General features: G+C 39.0%; 3 protein-coding genes across 4 annotated transcripts; 2 read left to right on the top strand and 1 right to left on the bottom strand.

Annotated features, from left to right (window-relative positions):
• The first annotated feature begins 275 nt into the window (after positions 1-275).
• Positions 276-7,642, top strand: fundc2 (fun14 domain containing 2). Its single transcript, XM_034051410.3, has 5 exons — positions 276-385; positions 3,687-3,837; positions 4,422-4,497; positions 5,022-5,150; positions 6,346-7,642. The coding sequence occupies exons 1-5, from the start codon at positions 370-372 to the stop codon at positions 6,421-6,423; spliced, it is 450 nt and encodes a 149-aa protein (XP_033907301.2). The 5' UTR covers positions 276-369; the 3' UTR covers positions 6,424-7,642.
• A 556-nt stretch (positions 7,643-8,198) lies between these two features.
• LOC117412327 (cx9C motif-containing protein 4) lies at positions 8,199-9,714 on the bottom strand. Of its 2 annotated transcripts, none has more exons than XM_034020610.3 (3): positions 9,591-9,714; positions 9,129-9,199; positions 8,199-8,429 (listed from the first exon to the last, which is right to left on the bottom strand). In XM_034020610.3, the coding sequence occupies exons 2-3, from the start codon at positions 9,184-9,186 to the stop codon at positions 8,293-8,295; spliced, it is 195 nt and encodes a 64-aa protein (XP_033876501.3). In that variant the 5' UTR covers positions 9,187-9,199; positions 9,591-9,714; the 3' UTR covers positions 8,199-8,292. The 2 variants fall into 2 exon arrangements, with proteins under 2 accessions (XP_033876501.3, XP_033876502.3); XM_034020611.3 differs by having other exon boundaries at positions 9,611-9,714.
• LOC117430392 (lys-63-specific deubiquitinase BRCC36) lies at positions 9,703-17,512 on the top strand. Its single transcript, XM_058989025.1, has 9 exons — positions 9,703-9,816; positions 10,032-10,164; positions 10,724-10,844; positions 11,288-11,374; positions 12,657-12,745; positions 12,848-12,903; positions 13,263-13,394; positions 15,299-15,342; positions 15,803-17,512. The coding sequence occupies exons 2-9, from the start codon at positions 10,060-10,062 to the stop codon at positions 15,952-15,954; spliced, it is 786 nt and encodes a 261-aa protein (XP_058845008.1). The 5' UTR covers positions 9,703-9,816; positions 10,032-10,059; the 3' UTR covers positions 15,955-17,512.
• Positions 17,513-18,359: the final 847 nt, after the last annotated feature.

The raw sequence follows: 18,359 nt of genomic DNA, 5'->3' as shown, positions 1-18,359 counted from the left end.
ATAATAGTAAAAACTACAATAAAATACATATCTTAGATCTATCGATCAGACTATTGTAAAATAAATAAGACAATGACACCATAACACTCCAACATATTAGATTGTGAGGTAAAAGTGAATTAGTATTTATATATTTATATATTCTCTTCAAAACTCCGCGCCCAATCACTGCAGCCTCGCCCCCTCTCAGTTTGCATCCAATCACAGCAGTCTCTGAGTCGAAACCACACCCTCGCCACGCCCCCTGCCGCTTCATTTGGGCGTGCCTCTTCAAGAATAACGGGTATGAAAAAAAAGACGCCTCCCGGTCAATTGATGAACCGGAATTGATCTCCCAGATCTATTTCCAGGTTAGGTTCAACTAGAAAAATGGCAGAGAAGAAAGGTGAGTCTCACTCGGACTTGCAAGATTCTGAACCGTTATGTTTTCGCTTGTCATGCATTTGATTTATAAATCGACAATCAAGTAGGGAAGTGATGACGGATACTTTCCTTTTCATTTCAAGGGTCGATATTAATGAAAGTGAACGTTTTACGGCAACAGTGGTACTGCTGTACGAGTATATATCAGCTAATATAATAAATTAGTGTCATTAGGCGAATTCCAGAATTCTGCTTCCTGCTGTGGGTGCACAGCTCTTTACCGAAGTAAGAATTCATGCAATTACAGTTAGCGCTAAATCGACTAATATTAGACGACCAGTGAGTCAGTCCATACATAGGTCGGGCGTATTAATTTGGACTGCTGTTTTATGTATAGGGCAGTGTGTTATGTATTCCGTAAATAAATATTACTTTACTAGTGACCGTGTTTTGAGCTCATTTTTTGTAATTATGAAGGCTATTTTCATTGATGCTGGTTTTGTATTCAGGGATGGAAATTCCGGTCCCACGCGCCTCTACAATAGCATAGTACTGCATGCAAGTTGACTGGGTGGAGCTTTAATTGGTTCAATTAAATAATTAACAACTTGGAACAAAAAAGAGATAAGTGATTACTAAATTTCCACGGGCAATAATAATCCTCTTCCCCTATAAAATATAGTAGTCCTGACAAAAATGTTCCTGTTTAATACACTAATTTGAGATTGAAAAAAACAACTCCTCCAGAGGTTCCAGCAATGTAACCGCAGTCCCTCGGGCGTGTCTGCTGAAATATCCAACTGGAATTGTTCTAAGATGGGCTGGTTCAAGTGCACTGAGACTGAACTCCGCTATATTTAGTCAAATGTGTTAGGTAAAGGTAATTTACCCGCCCCACTTTACAGTAGGAGCCTGTTTGCCCAAGTTGTGTGTGTCAGATGTTTAATCCTGTACACATGATATATTGGTAGATCATTGTCACAGTCCTAAACTGTGGTGAGTTTTAGTAGTTATTTCAAGTTGTGTTGGGATCTCAAATAAACGATCAATGCTGCGTGTCACACATTATCACTCTCATATATCCTCTGCACAGCTCTACAGCCTGTGAACACATGGTCTTTGTACTGCTCCATTCCTTTTGTGTTTGAGTCATGTGTTGATAGTGTGGAGTAGTGGTTAGGGCTCTGGACTCTAAAAATAGGTATTTCAAGACACTTAAGAATTAAATATATGTATTAAAGCAGAACAAAATTGAGTTGCAATATAACCAATGTTCCTAAATATTTAAGTGCCTACCTGAAAAACAGTAACTCAATTGTATATTTATAATGTTGTGTGTTTTACTAAGAATACTATATTTTACTGTAGCTTTCTCTTTAAATAAACTTAAAGGTGGATCTTGGCCCGTGTCCATTATAAATCCGTCAGACTGAAAATGAAACCCCTTTGCCATCTGTCAGCTGACTGAGATTAGCTATTTTGGTCCCCTTTAAACTGAGTGTTGCCAGAAGTTCAGCGTGGGCAAGGTTGGTTAAGATTCACTGTGCATTGTATGCTATAGCACAGTATACATAACTCCAGACTGTTGTAAGTGGAAACACAGCATATGGAAGCTATGTTAGTCCTTTATTTAGTCTGGGTGGTAGATAGCATTGTTTTACTCTTTATCAGACTGAAAATGCTGGTAAATGCAGCAGGCTTGCAAAATGGGGCAGTAAAGCTATGAAATTAACTATAAACATAACATGGACAGCAAGTAGCTTTGAGGCACTTAAGAGTGTTTTTCTTTCTCTTACACTTTTACAATATTTTCAGTCATCACTTGTATTGGTTTCTTTTTCTCGTATGACCTGGGGGAATACTTTGAGCTGTTTAGAAAAGCCCAGCTTCATGCTGAAGTTGCCTGAGCAGTTTTCCAAGGACATGTCACCTGTCACAAACCAGGGTGAGGAAGTGCAAGAGAAGTGAGCTCATCTGTCAACTTCAGTAAGGAGCTGCTTTTACAACAGCTTTGTTTTATTTAAGAAAGCTACGCAGAATTGGTTCTAAATAGGGGCGTGCTGTTACTTGTTACTCGGAATTAGGGTTGCCACAATATAAAAAATTATAATTTTTGAATAAAGAACCATTTTTATTCTGCGATTTATTGAAATTTGATATCTGCTATATATTAGTTTACCTGTTTTTTTAGCATTACAAATGGCAGTAAAAAAAAAAAAAAGTTTAAAACATTTTAATTAAGCAGTAGAATCTGAAGAAGGCTTTACAGTCTGGTAAGGCCAGATGCATGTCGTTTAATGTCCCGAGCCTCTTGCAGTAAGTACAAGGGTCCTATTGCTATTAGAAAATGGATACGTTTATATAAATAAAATAAAAAAAAAATTGAAGATTTTCTGTTTGTTTTTTCATGATTTTATGCAGCACTAGTTTTTGTTGCTAATGAATACAAACGTTTTTATCATTCCATGAGTAATGTGGTTCGCTAAGAATTCCATCTGAGGTCTAGTAGCCTTCACTCAGGCTTCACTAACCCAGTGATGGACTCTTCATGGGTATTTCCAACTGCCAAATAATAATAATAAAAAAAAAGCTTCTACTTACATGGAGTCGTCCTTCAGTTCAGGTACCTTGTACAGAAAAGTGAACATGGTTTGTGAACTCTGAAAATGTATTTGGATTTGAGTGCATGTTATTTGTGTAAGTTTCAGTATTTAAGTTACTGTTAGGCCCTAACATTTATTAGCAAAATAAATTGAAAATGTGTTTTAGTAATTCAAACTATCTAGTTGTCTGTGTTAATCCTGATTGAACTGTTTGTTCAGTTACTTGTTCACAGTGTTTGTTCAGAAAGTTCATTCAAAGCCTCCTTCCTAGCTGTGTTAGAGAAGAGAGCACTGTCCTGTGGTGTTGCTGTGATAATGAAGTTGCTGAAAGTAACCAGACTGCACCCAGTTGTTTGATTTCTTCAACTCCTCATACAAACGGGATTAGTTGCTATTGTGGTAATTGTATTGCCACTGACAGCAAACGCTGTTTTTCGGGCGGATTGATTTGGAACGGTGATTATACATAGTTTGAAAGATAACATTTGAGGTCCTTCAGCAGAGATTAAAGCTGTCGTATTGACCAATCCGGTTAAAGGAAATCTCTGCTCCATTTTCTAGTTTGAATATAAAGCGCTCGGTCGTGTGTTATTACTTTTTATAACCCTCGATTCTAAAGTGATGTAAAACTATGTACTGCTCAGGGTTTCCTGAAACTACCTGACATTGTATCTAAATTGTAAAGCAGAAAAACACATTTTCATTTATTTGCTTTTCCAGAAAAGGGTGAGGATACTTTCGAGGTGATGGACCTTGCAGAGTATGCCAAGAAACAGCGATGGTGGAACCGAGTGTTTGGGCAGAACTCTGGACCGATTGCAGAGAAATACTCTGTAGCAACACAGATAGCTATCGGAGGAGTTACGGGCTGGTCAGTGCTTCTGTCATTTCAAAATCCTGTATTCTGATTGGCTGACCAGTGGGCACCAATAACCATTCTACAGCCACTCGCATCCTTCAAGAAGTTCACTGTAAACCGCTACCTGATGCTGTCACATGGTGGCACTCACTATACACAGTACAAGGTTGCATTGGTGTGGTTCAGGTATTATGTCCAGATTGAAACCAAATGAATGAAGTAGACATGCTGCACTGCAACATTTTGGTGATTTATTAAATGATTTTCTCCAAGTCATAATCGTGATCATTTTGATTATTGATAAGATACAATCTCCTATAATTGACACGTAGAGTGCTGTGTTTAGACCTGCAATGGGGCATGGTGGGCAGGACTTGCAGTCTCTCAATGTTATAGAGTTCCCTTCAGGGGACAAGAATGCAGCCTGTATTTTGGGAATTGCTCGACAAGTTGTTCCACAAGCTGTGAATGTAGTTCAGTTCTGATAGGTGAATAGCCAAGCTATTCAAAGCTAGGAAACTGCTTTCCTGAATAGGATGAAAGTTTGAAAGCAGTGCTGAAGGTAACGAATGCACCCGTTTTTTCTGGTGTTACAGGTGTGCTGGGTTCCTCTTCAAGAAAGTGGGAAAGGTGGCTGCTTCAGCTGTGGGCGGAGGATTCTTCTTGCTTCAGGTACGAAGGCTCCACTTACACTTGTATGGCAAGTTCAGGAATGCTCTTTTTGGGCCTTTGACAAAGCTCATATCTCTAATTCTTGCGTGTGTTTTTGTAAGTACAGTAACATTTTTGGTCCTAATTTAATATTAAATCGTGGTGGTAGTTAGGTTTGCTTTAGTTGAGATCAATGGAATAGACCCTGCTGATTTCATATTTGCGAGGTTATATTAACACTGTATGCTGAATGTCTCTGTGACTTTGACCTCTACCTTAATATGACTGCCCAATTGAGGTGGTGTGACTTGTTTGTGCTGTATAGACAGTACACTTTTCATTTTTACAGTTGGTACATGGCTGTATTCTATGATTCTCTCAAAAAGGTGTTGTCCAGTAAAAATAAAACCCAGTTCTAAAGTTTTTTTTTTAACCTTTTTGACACACATTTCAACTGTATACTGTGGCTGAAATTGCATTTCTAAAGTATAGTTTACTGTCCTGTGAAAACTGTGAATTCAAATCGCTGCAATTCCTTTCCCTAGATTGCAAACCACACAGGTTACATTACAGTGGACTGGAAGAGAGTTGAGCAGGATGTGAACAAGGCAAAGAAACAGCTCAAACTCGGTGCTGAGAAGCCACCAAAAGAAGTCCGAACTAAAGTGGATGAGGTAGGGAGGCTGAATGTCCAATCTGCTACAGAAAAACTCCCTGCTTGTAACCAGCTCCATGTAAAGACCAAGTCTATTGTCAGTCCCTACCAGTCTTCATAGTCAGCCACACATTGCAGAAACACACTGGGGTATAACAAATAATAAGCGTCCTACCCAGTCATCTTTAGGGGATAGTAAATGTATCATATGCCCTTGTGGGAAAGATCTCATTCTAATGTGTTCCATGTATCTGGAGAGGGGACAGGAATACCGAGATACTATATTTATTAAGCTAGGGGTAAAAGGAACAACACATGCCCCAACTAGGGATGATAATAAACATTGAACTGATCCTAAACGTTTATCCATTGTTAAAAATGCATGTACGAGGAAACTTTAGTGCAGAGGTTGCGAGCAGCATTTTTGTATTCAGTATTTTTTCAGCCTGTTCTACATTAACACAGAGTAGGTATACATTAGTATTGTGCTATATCAGGGGGCTCCCAAGTGGCGCATCCAGTAAAGGCGCTCCACGTGTAGTGCAGGATGCGCCCTATAGCCTGGAAATCGCTGGTTCGTATCCAGGCTATGTCATTTGCCGACTGTGGCCTGAGTTCCCAGGGGTGGCGCACAATTGACCAAGCGCTGCCTGGGTAGGGAGGGCTCAGGTCGGCAGGGTAATCCTCGGGTCACCGCGCACCAGTGACTCCTGTGGCCGGCAGGGCGCTTGCGGGTCTGCTGTGGAGCCATTCAGATCTGTGTTGTCCTCCGACACTATAGGTCTGATGGCTTTGCTGTGGACCTGCAGTGCGAAAAAAGACGGCTTGGCAAGTATTGTGCTATATCCATAAGGGCTGGCTTCACAGGCCTTAAGCACTAATCCTGGGTCACCTAAGGTTACCTTATTACCTTATGGTTAAGGTATTCCAAGATTACCTTATTACCTTGGTTAAGGTATTCCAAGATTAGGGTCTGTGCGACCAGCTGAAAAAAGAACTAGTGATTAATGGTAAAGTTGAAACAGGAAATGAAACGGAATGTCTTATCATCCATTCTGCATTTATTCATTTGTCCTAGTTGAGGTTCAGTGAAGTCTGTAAATGGTCTGGTCTGGGATTATCTCTTTAAATACTGTGTTCCTCATATTTTAATCACACTTCTATTTTTTTTTTTTTTTTTTTTAAATGACAATTTTGGGGGTTTTTCTCAACAGGTGACCACATTCATAAAGAAGAACATCGTACTGACTGGGGGCTTTGCCGGGGGCTTTCTGATTGGACTGGCATCTTAGGAATCTCTATTATTTTGTAAAACGCCTTTTCTTTTTCATGTATCACAAAATGTATCTCTTCAATGTAAAGGAAGGTGATGGTGTTATAGCAAGGTAGAAAAAAGGCACAGTAACTGCAATGTGTTGGAACCACTGCTGAGTTCTATTCGTACAGGAGTTTGGGGTATGATTAGGACTTTTGAACATGACAAAAACATGTGTCTAGGTTTATACAACGCATGGACATTCTGTTCCGGAACCAGTTCACTTGCTGATTCAATGTAGTTTTGCTTGTGTTGAGCTTTTTTCTTAGATGTGTTTTTTTTTTTTTAAATGCAGACTTCAGTAAAGAAGGTTTAATAAAAACAATCTGCATTTAGAATTTGGGCATTTCGATTAGGATATTCCTGTTCCATCGTCAAGGCTGTTTTCACCTTCATCACTCCCTTATTGTGATTTTGTTTTTCTGGTAAAGTTTTTTAAAAGTTAGCTTTTAATAATGAGTAAGCCGTTATGGAGCAAAGAGAATATCCCAACATCAGACCACTTGACTGGGTCTTATAATACAGATTGGATGGTGATCACATACAGGGTAACTAGGATTGTACCACATAACTGGCTTTTATTTGTATATGTATTCGTGTTAAATTGTTACTTTAAACAGTACAGGGAGAACAGTGAAGTCAAGCTGCCTCTTCTGCATGTTGGCCTGCTTCGTGAAGAACTGGGGGTGTAACTTACTGTCATTCCTGTTTAAAAAGGAATGTGACTGAATACATGAAGACATCTGGCACTTCAGTTTTCTGTCCCTGAACCCACTTAATCTAGAACATAACAAAACCATACACTATTTCTCTGAAAGCCCAGCACAAGCTACTCTGTTAAGTCTTTGATTAACAAAGAAAAGTTGCTTACGATTGAGCTTCACAAGTCACCTAATTTTATGAAGTATTAAAATAGACGCATGTAATGGCCAAATAGTTCATACTTCAAAAAATTCTGCAGATTATCTACCTGTGAAATCGCATAGCTTGTGCCAAATAGATTTGTATTTATTATTTATTATGAAGCTCTTGCTTTTACGATACCCACAACATAGACAGTTTCAGATGTTTTCACTATAATGGGACTTGCAGGTTGTTGTTTTTGTATTGTTGTTTTCTCTTTCAGATTATTGAGATGCACTGTTGTGTTTGTTATTAATATGCACCACAGTGGAAAATAAAACTTAAAACAAAAATGATGAAACTTGCTGAGCTCAAACTTGCAAATACCATGAATGCTAGCTGGGTAGAAAATTATTTCATTTTGTGCACCCAATTTTTTCAACCTCCAATGCTACTGTAAACCAAGTTTACAGTATTTATAAGATATTTTTAAAATGGCTTTTTAGGTCAAATATTGTACTAGGTTGCTTTAGGCTGTTCCCAATGATTTTCAAGATTCTGAATTACTGGAGCTTTTGGTGGGATAATGACCGCTCTACTCAGAACCAGATTGTCTCGCTACAGGGAAATTGAAAATTGGAAGTGGGAATGCTATCAGTTATTTTGCTTCATTGCTTTCAAAGCCTATGTCACTAGTTTTATTTTCTACCCAGTACAATGATAATATTGCTTAACCATGTAGCTCATCAATGAAACCTACCACAGAACAACAGTTAAAGTACCCAAGTGTCATTACCAAAATGTGCTTAAAATAGTGAAGGTTCTTAGCATGGAGAAACTTTGTTGTAAAGAATATTGAAAATAGAAAACGCTTGTTACCATAAACGAATTCAAAACAAAAACAATCTGTACTATTCTACATCATTTATTGAACTCTACAATATCTTAACACAGTGCAGCCATCTCAAGTGTTATTGGAAGTGACGGGTTTCAGTGATTGAGGTCACCTGTTCTTGATGGTCTCTTCCTGTTCCTTCACAAACCCTGAGCAGCAGATTGATCTCTGAGCAGTGTGCACCTCACAGCACCTCCGCATTGCTCTGATCACATCCTCACACTTGCTCTCTATGTACTTGTTAGCTAGAATAGAAAACAAAAATCCCAGAAATAATAACAAGTGCACTTGCAGTCAAAATGTAGGTCTTGCATGTGCAATTTCAAAAAAGCATGTTTAATACAGTGATCTAAAACCTTTTCCACACTGCATATTCTTTGAGATTTACAGAAATCAAGTAAAATCCCTATTGTTAGGGGCCAATATACCTTACAGCAAACGTGTAGGTCTGGTACCATACATGTCAATGGTGGCTCTCAGATTGCAAGGATTACTGTCAGGTAGTCTGTTACTATTACACTTTCCAGCCCCTACACACCTTATTTCCTTCAAAATGACACACACTGACCCAAATTACAAAAACTATTTTCTTACTTATGAGTTTGCAACATTACCACAGACATCACTATAGTTAGAAATATATATATTACCCAGCTGCTTCCTGGTACCTAATCTCTTCCTGTACGATTGAAGCTAGACCATTGGATTTAAATTGACACAGCACAGGAAATAATTAGATACTAGAAAGTTGTAATTTGAAATATATGCAGATCACCAATTAAAATAAAAAAATGAACAAACGAAGAACGAGATATTCAACAAGAGGGACCCCATCACAATAAGTATGAAAAAGGATATTAACTCTTAATGCATGCTGAAAAGGTACCACTTTGCAGTTCATTTTATAACCACCTCAAGAAACAGACTTGTATTGCATTATTTACCCTGTAAGCACTTCTGGATTTCACAGGCTTGCTTCTGACAGGGATCCTTCTGAGACATGCTAATGACACCGCTGCAGAAAGAAATGGCAAACTAGATAAGGAAAACCACATAACAATGGGATCTGATTTGTGTTTACTTGCCTGCTGTATTATTTTGTTTGTTATGGATGTATATTATTGTTTGTTATTTGACAAATAAATCGTTGGGTGTCTATATTCACCTTGTATATACACACACATATATATTAATGCACTCCGGTTATGCATTTAAAGTGAGATTTCTCAATGCGTTTAGTGTACACATCGTTGGTGTTTGTTCGTTGCATTTGGATAAATGAGTAGTCTTCCTTCACACTCAGAATACATTGTTTTGATACACACACTTTAAAATACAGTATCGCCACAAGCCACTTCAGCGTGCACAAAAACAACAGCATAGAGGTTTCTAACATATTAAAGTACCTTTTTATTATTTGTCTTACTTTATCACTTCATAATCAAACTCGAAATCCAATACAAGTCTGAAACTTGGTTATCTAATCTGTTTGTTAGGTTTCGTTTGCATAAACCATCCCTTGAGGTGTTCACAAGAAAGAGCTCCGTGTAGAACCCGAGCGAGTGTGACTGACTGGGGAAAAACAAAACAAACTCTCACTTTGTTACTCGCATCCCTGTGCAAACACAAATGGTATGTTTTAAAAAACATCGTTCCAAATCTATTTTTAAACTCAAATTATATGATGGTATGATATTGATAAAGAGCCAGAGCAATTTTCAAAGCGGTGTTTGTTTGAGTACGGAAAGGTTTATTGGACGGAATATTTATTGACGTGTTTCAGATCGATATCGCAGAACTTTACCAGTGATATACACTAGTATCATTTTTTTCTGATTATTTCTTAGTAAAATAAATCAGTGGTTGGAGTTCACAATGGCTGTGAAAGCGGTGCACCTGGAATCGGACGCTTTTTTGGTGTGTATGAATCACGCGCTGAGTACCGAGAAGGAAGAAGTTATGGGGCTTTGCATTGGAGAGGTAGGCTACGGGGTAAAGAACACAATCTTACAGCTGATGGAAGAGTGGCAGATCTTTTTTTAATTAGTTTATAATACCCAGACTGCAATATTTTTAAATGGTTACATTCATAATAAAAATATACAACTGTAAGGTGTCCCAGTACTGTAACCACAATACTGCTTAATTAAAACATGTTTTTTACATTATACTTCAGAACCTTTACCCTTTGATAAGCTAAACATGACAAAAGTATAACAAAACACTGTCTAACATTTGTGTTTTGTTATACTTTTGAGATACTGAGACACTTTGCAACGTTGAAAATGTGGGTCGCTTATCTTCAGTTTTAAATTATTTTATTTGTTTGTGTGATTCGATTTCGTAGGATGTTGAGAATAATAAAACGGTCTCTGAGACAAATATGTATACTACTGATTGTGCAAAGCAGATTCTCCAAACCGACTTCTATTTAACAGTTCAGATGCAGTACACTTTGCAAGTACAGTATTGCCTGTGATGTGTCCTGTCTGTTCTTGAACATGTCCTATATTTGAACTCTTTCCATAATTCCCTTTAGGTTGACACAGGCAGAATTGTCCACATCCACTCAGTAATCATCCTGCGGCGGTCAGACAAGAGGAAGGATCGTGTGGAGATCTCTCCAGAACAGCTGTCTGCTGCATCCACTGAAGCTGAGATATCCTTTCCCTGATCATTTATACATAGCCCATTGTATTTCTGCGCTGCCTATTGGAAGGGTTCTATCTTTAAGTGTTTATGGAAGTTACAGGGTGCAAGGTAGCCCCGTTGTCACAGCAGTCAAAATCAGTATTTTGTGTGGCATGCATGAGTATAGCGTTTGGTCAATGCATACTACAGTATGTACCACCTGTTGATAAAATATACTCTGCCGTTGTAATAATGGTCTTGAAATTAGTAACTTTATGATTCTTCCCTAACCTTTCCCTTGGTGTTATCATCCCCAAAACCAACATCTGTCCATAGCATCAAATCCTCCATGCAGATGTGGATTGCATTCCAATAAAGAAAGTGTTACTCAGAGAACAAGAAGGTGGTGGTTGATGACTTGAATTAAATGAACCCAAACCAGGAGGATCCTTTCTCCTTAACACCTGTCACAGGTTAGCTGAAATGACTGGACGGCCAATGCGAGTGGTGGGCTGGTACCATTCCCACCCACACATCACAGTGTGGCCGTCGCATGTTGGTAAGCAGTGGATACGTGATGCCAGACAGTGCTGAGAATCTTACAGGCTTTTGATAATACTGATCACATGCTTTTTATTTATCTACTTCCCTTCATGTGTAAGGACCATATCATTACAGATGCAAGTCTAGCAGGCTTGCAAGAAATGCAGTGTAATTATGGTGTATGTATTTTTACACAGCTTTAACAAGCCATTTCTAAACATTAGGGTGTAGCCTTTTTTCCCTTACAAATAAATGACAACATTTATTTAACGCTTTCAACACTACAGACTGGTATTAAGGTCTAATAAAAATAAATATGATTATATTCGGGTCCTCTTTTTTTCATAATGTAACATTTAGTTTTTCTGACATTTTGTTCTGTTATGATCCCTGTTTTTCATTATTCCTGAAGTGGAATGTTTTTACCATGCAGAAACCAATTACTTTTTCCCCACAGCATTCAACAGTGCCACCTTGTGGCAATTAAATTAAAGCCAGCCTAATATTTATTCTATGACTACTTGTGCTTCAGAAAGAAAAAAAAAAGTCCTAAAAATACAGAGGCCCCCCCCCCCCTTACATTAGGTATCCTGTGTGAGGACCCCCATTTAACCAATATATTTTACGAGACAGATAATGTGTATGTGCTGAACATTCCTGTGTTTGGAAACCACTGATGTTACAGACTGGTCCTGTGTACAGTACACATTCTGTGGTTCAGCAGTCCACCGTTACATTGAGGGCTGTTTTCATTCATTCACATTCAGGGGCAATACAGCAGTAGACACAAAACAGTGTCAGACAGTTGTAACAGCAATCAAGACAGGTCCTGTGCTTTTTATCTGCTTGTATGTGGCACCACAGCTCCACCTAGTAATATTTACTGTGCTGCTCTATATAATAGTGAATACCCAATCTTTATAATCCCGCACTGTATCAGTCCTCAGAAATCAGGTGACAGGTGGCACTGAAAGCACATTGCATCCAATAAAGTGAAAGGCAAGTGAAGAATCCTTACAAGAACCAAAGGGCCCCCTTACAACGGTGTTGACATAGTCTGCCTGGTACACAACACTTGTTTTGAGTTTGAGTTTACCTAAAAACATCAAGGCAGCACAGAGTGCTCTGAAAGGCAAGACTGAGCACCAGAATCTGACTTATCAAAATGCTGCGATACAGGCTTCTGTCAGCTGTTTCTATTATCTAATGTTTAAATCGGGAGAGTTGCCCTGACTGTATTAGACATTCTCCTTCTACAGTGCTTGTATTGTAAATGGACTTGTTCCTCTTGCTTCTAGATGTGCGGACCCAGGCAATGTACCAAATGATGGACCAGGGTTTTGTTGGGCTGATATTCTCTTGTTTCATTGAGGATAAGAACACAAAGGTACAGCATGTCCTGCAGTGCAGGCTGGGTCAGGGGTGATGGGAAATAAACAGGATTGTCAGGGGTGGAGGGTTGTGACTCTTTGTTTCCTCTCTCCTTCAGACCGGGAGGGTGCTCTACACCTGCTTCCAGTCCGTGCAGGCACAGAAGGGCTCTGAGTAAGTAAACAAATGGGACAGTCAAGCCAGACAGCACTTTTGAAATGTTATGGTACAGAATATCATTGCAAATCATTGTTTTTTCTGTTGTAAATCTAAACAGAGGCAGAACTTAATACAAAAAGCATGTTCAAAGAGTGACAGTGTTCATTAACGACCAAACTGGTAAGCAAACAAGGCCTGGTTCATGGAAAAAAAGTTTATGTAACAGCACCGGGAGAAACTGGTACACTTTGATTTTAATACAAATAAAAAAAACGATACTTTATACTCTGTGAGGGATTACAGCAAGCCAGCCTGTTGTTTATTATCACATAACAAAAGTGATGTCAGTTTTTTCTTTGAATTTCTTTTTTAAGGTACGAAAGAATCGAGATCCCAATCCATGTGGTCCCTCATGAAACAATTGGGAAGGTGTGCCTGGAGTCTGCCGTGGAGCTCCCCAAGATTCTGTGTCAGGAGGAGCAGGATGCTTACAGGAGAATCCACAGGTAAGGCCGTCCATTCACTGCATTCCCCATCTGCACAGCACAGGAGCCGGAGACAGTGGGGTCCAAACGACAAACTTCTGTTCCTGTTGTGGGAACACAAATCCAGAATGGTGGGAGCGTGATCTGGATGCACTGCAAATCATTTTTTTTTTCTCCTGGTGAACGATCCCCCAAAAAATGTTGAGAAATGTATAGCCCAGTTATGTTATGACCAATAATGTGTGTTGGTAGTACTGTATGTTTTAAAATATAACGTAGTGACAGGGACAATACGGGACACAGCAAAGATATCATAATGTGTCCCATGTACCTTGTGCAAGGTGTTCTGTAACACTTTCACTTTATTTCAGTCCCCGGAACCTGCATACAACAGAACTTTTGCTTTCTTTGGAAGAAGACAAAGATTAAATTAGCTAACTGCTTTGCTCTCTCACATTTCTCAGGAATGATTTGCTCCAGGGGCCATTTTATGTTTTTTCCAACCAAAACAAGCTGTATTTCTGTCCAAGCTCACCATATTTCCACCGTGATAGATGCACCTTGCCACTGTTGATTCAGTTTTTTAAATCTCCTCTTGTAATAATTATGTTTTGAGCGAATTAGAGGTTACATCAATAGAAAGGCTTATCTGAGTTTCTTCTAAATCATTGCAAACCGAATTACAGCAAATGCGTTAAGCAGGTTATTCAATGAAGCCTGTGGTATCAGCTGATTATCCTCTAGAGCTTAGTGTCTCCCAAATCTGTTTGTTTTATTCTGCAAATGTTAACACCCTGGAGCTCTGGTGCCTGATAAGTGAAATGGATTTTGTATAATAAATAAATATACGCGGTTGTCGGGGTCCGTATTTGGAGACCGTGTTATTTGTGTTTCACACCAAAAACAACAAACAGTCTTGCACACTCACACAGCAGCACATTCACACAGCAGCTTGTCTCACTCTCCCAGCAGCACATTCACACAGCAGCTTGTCTCACTCTCCCAGCAGCACATTCACACAGCAGCTTGTCTCACTCTCCCAGCAGCACATTCACACAGCAGCTTGTCTCACTCTCCCAGCAGCACATTCACACAGCAGCTTGTCTCACTCTCCCAGCAGCACATTCACACAGCAGCTTGTCTGTCACAGCTCTGTCCGTGTTGATGTGGGAATTCATGTCTCCGCCTACCCGGACGTCAATCAATCCCAGCTGAGGGAAGCACACACGTACACACACACACACACACACACACACACACACAGTGTCCGTAGACCAGTCGTGTAACAGTCTAAATCCCGGGTCATTACAATATATACAGTATAGTAGAAACTGCTATTCCACCAGTTTAAAGTTGACACCACTCTTATTTAAATTGTATATTTTTTATAATAAATGTTGTAAATTGTAAATAAATAACACAGAATCCAAGGACATTTATACACACTTGTATTGTGTCGTACTTGTTTTGTAACATTAACGGACAGTTTGTTTTTACTTTTAGAAAAAAAATACAGTGCAAGCACGGGAGCTTTAGAAGTACTATATGTCCCAGTTTCAACTTAAATGGGTTTAAATACGGTAATCTAAAACAACAATAAAACCCAACTTTTGTGAGTTAAATTGCATTATGGGGGAAATGGGAGCCAGGCCCGTACCATGTTATAACCGATTCCGCACTATAACGGGTTGTGTTATAACGGGGTGGCACTGTATTGCTAATGCAAGCTGTAGCGTATGCATGGGTTTAGGCACCTACTTGCCGTTCTATTGATTTGTGCTTACACTGGTGAAGTTTTTATTATGTAACCACACTGTCGTGTTTCTGTCTATTTCTGAAAACTGGAAGGGGTATAGTACTTGTGTGATATGTCTTATAATGCGTCTTCTGCAACACATATTCATATCGTGTGCTTTCTCTTTCAGTCTTGCTCACCTGGATCTAATAACAAAAATTCACAATGGCTCAGGTATTTTATAAATGTTTTTGGGCTTGTCTTAGCAGAATAATTTAAGTAATGCTTTTTATTTCTATTGTACGTAAAATGCTCAGGACCTAAACTACTGTTCTGAATATCTAGAAATTGTGACGTGGAGACTTGGTATCTACATGGTAACTACATTTTGTTTTTGATAAATATCTACATTTAGATATTTCTGTAATTTATTAGTTAGAAAATATTTCAACAGGGGGTCCCTCCAGACCAAAGTCACTTTAAATGGGCTCTCACCTAGACAGAGTTTGAGAACCGCTTATCCAGTTAGGAAGAAACGTGAAAGGGAAATTCAGTTTTGCTGTTATAATAGTTTAATAAAAAGCAGTTTTTATGGAACTCTAGTGTGACCCCCTATTTTAAAATCGACAGTGAAACTAAATTTTGATTACCTGCTTAACATAACCCCTGTGTGCTGTGTGCCCTTTCCCGCTAGTCTTCACGAAGAATCTTTGCAGCCAGATGTCGGCTATCAGCGGGCCCCTGTTGCAGTGGCTGGAGGACAAGGTGGAGCAGAACAAGCAGAATATAGCTGAGCTGCAGCTGGAGAAGGAGAGACTGACACTGGAGCTCACAGACCTGGACTGAGCAGGACAGCCGTGCTGGATGTGTACAAACTAGCAGGACACTATAATGCTGCTGTGCAAAACACCTCCGAGCAGGGGGAGGAGACGCCAACAGAGGAGCAGCAAGGTTCTAGGACTACAGCCCATGGAAAACTAGGCAACTTTCAGGGGACTGGTAGCACTTTGTAATCAGTATTCACTTCGTAGCTCCAGCCATGGCTGTTCAGATATTGTAACTTGTGCACAAGGGAAAATTACTTAGAAATGTCACCTACAAGAAGTTTCTTAAGTTTCCAGAAAAAAATGCCTGAAAGTTGCCTTGTTTTTCATGGGATTAACACACATTTTGAGGGATAAAATCATTTTAATGGTATAAAACTAGCAAGAAGCTACTCCTAAACAACAATTTAATTGCATATTCCAATAAGAAACTAAGTGAGGGGGGCAAACATTTTGGCCTTCTTCAGTGTACTAGCCAAAAGACTTGTCTACAAGACAGTTTCTTTACAATTCGGATTTAAGTTCTCAATGCTTCTTCCTAGTTTTGTGCCATTAAAACTGCTTTATTCCACTTTGAAAATCAGCTTTTTGCATTTTAACTGGATTCAAAATAGGGTCCTGTGAGTCCTGTGTAAAGGACAACACCTACTATTTGTAGTTCAGCTTGTAGTAGAGTTTTGTTGCTGAGATAACATTAATACAGCATTTTTCTCCATGGCAGTATTGAAAAGTGGAGTTTACAATCACCCTGCTATTTGATTGTCCTTTAAAGGTTGTAAATGTAAGCAACAGGCCATGGGCTCAGCTTTTGAAAGGTTTTGTTCCAGGGTAACATTTCTAAGCAACAAAATAATGGAAATGTTGCTCTTCTCTTCGCTTGTTGGTTACAACAGGAAATCGGCTGATTTGAACTCTTCAGTTTACTCGACTCCTGAGGTTTTTGATTTTTAGTTAAAATTGACAGCAGAGGCAGGTCCATTACCACTCTGATATCTGAACTAACATGTGCCTCTCCAAACAGCATATCCTAATTGCTAGCTGCTGTACCATAGCTCTGCTTTACTGAATGGACTATTGAAATCCAATCTACAGCGTGTGAGTAGATGTTAGCTAACTTAGCTTGACCTTGTTCAGTGGTATATTGGCTTTGAAAGCTGGGCCCCATGTCTTCTGCTTTGACATTACAAGTGATTGTTTACGTCATGCTGCTTGTGTTTTGAATTTGAATGCACTGAATTTTGGTTGTTTTTGGGTAAGTTGTTTGTCTCCAGCCAAACAAAAATACTGTAAATCAACTTTGAAATCAATATCCAAATTTTGAAATCTGAACAAACTCAGAATTAGTTGTTAACTAATTTCACGAGTTTTCACATGGCCTTGCAGACAATACAAACAAGGTGGCAGTTATTTTGTTGCATATCATTTAAAAAGAACATATACTTTCAAAGGTAAGGAACAGTGATGTGTAAAATAGGATGCTGGTTGTGAAATTAGTAAGTGTTTCAATGCAAGCTTGTTAAATGTTTTTTGTTTGTGAAAGTTACGCACTTTTATGGAAAATAAAATCCTGAACTCCTGCAGAGACTCTGTGTGCTGCACCTTTTTTTCTCACTCTGCTGGATTGCTTGTGCTCTGTGTGCTCCACCACGCTGGTGATTTAGGCAGTACACTGTACTCTGTTTCAAACCTCACTAATGTTTGTCACTTGAGGTAAACCATACACTGAACTTTCAACTGGTGGCAATGCGTTTGTAGTGTCTCGTCACGAGACCCTAAAATCCAGCCTAAATGTAAACGCTGAATAAGAATTTGAAAGACAAGGCTGTTATCTGCTATTTAACCCGATTTTACCAACTGTGTCATTTCAGAGGTCATGTAATACCATCCACCTGATCTACACTGGATCTGAAAAAAACAGCATCCTAATTAGCAGGTACTAGCTAATAAAGGTTTCCCTTTGAAGATGATCACATTCAAACACATGTTCTGAGAGTTTTTATAAGATTGTACTCATTTGGACACTTTCTTTAGAGATTTCACAACCTTAAAAACAAAAAAAAGGTATATCTTTCCTAAAATCCCAAAGAGTTTGACAAAACCCAAATTTAGAGGTCTTTTCAAAACCAACCCACAGATTGTATCAAGGTTTTAACCCTTTGCTCCCCAGTGTTGTCCTGCACAATAATTTAAAAAAAATACATTTACACTGGTCTTTATATGGAGCTACTGTAGGCAGTTAGCTGTATTCTTGCATGGATGAGTTTGTTAATGCAAGGAATGCGTTCATGAGGGCAGTATGCTTCCCTGACTGTTCTCAAATGCAATTCTTCACAGTTCAGATGTCATGCTTTTATTAGAACAATTATAAAGCACTGAACCAGTTTCAATGCTTGCAAGAAGCAGGTAGACAAGCACAACCAGCTGCAC

This window comes from Acipenser ruthenus, chromosome 16 (genome assembly GCF_902713425.1).
Source record: "Acipenser ruthenus chromosome 16, fAciRut3.2 maternal haplotype, whole genome shotgun sequence".
Taxonomy (NCBI): Eukaryota; Metazoa; Chordata; class Actinopteri; order Acipenseriformes; family Acipenseridae; genus Acipenser; species Acipenser ruthenus.
The sequence above is the reverse complement of the archived record's forward strand: the minus strand, read 5'-3'. Positions and strand labels throughout refer to the sequence as shown.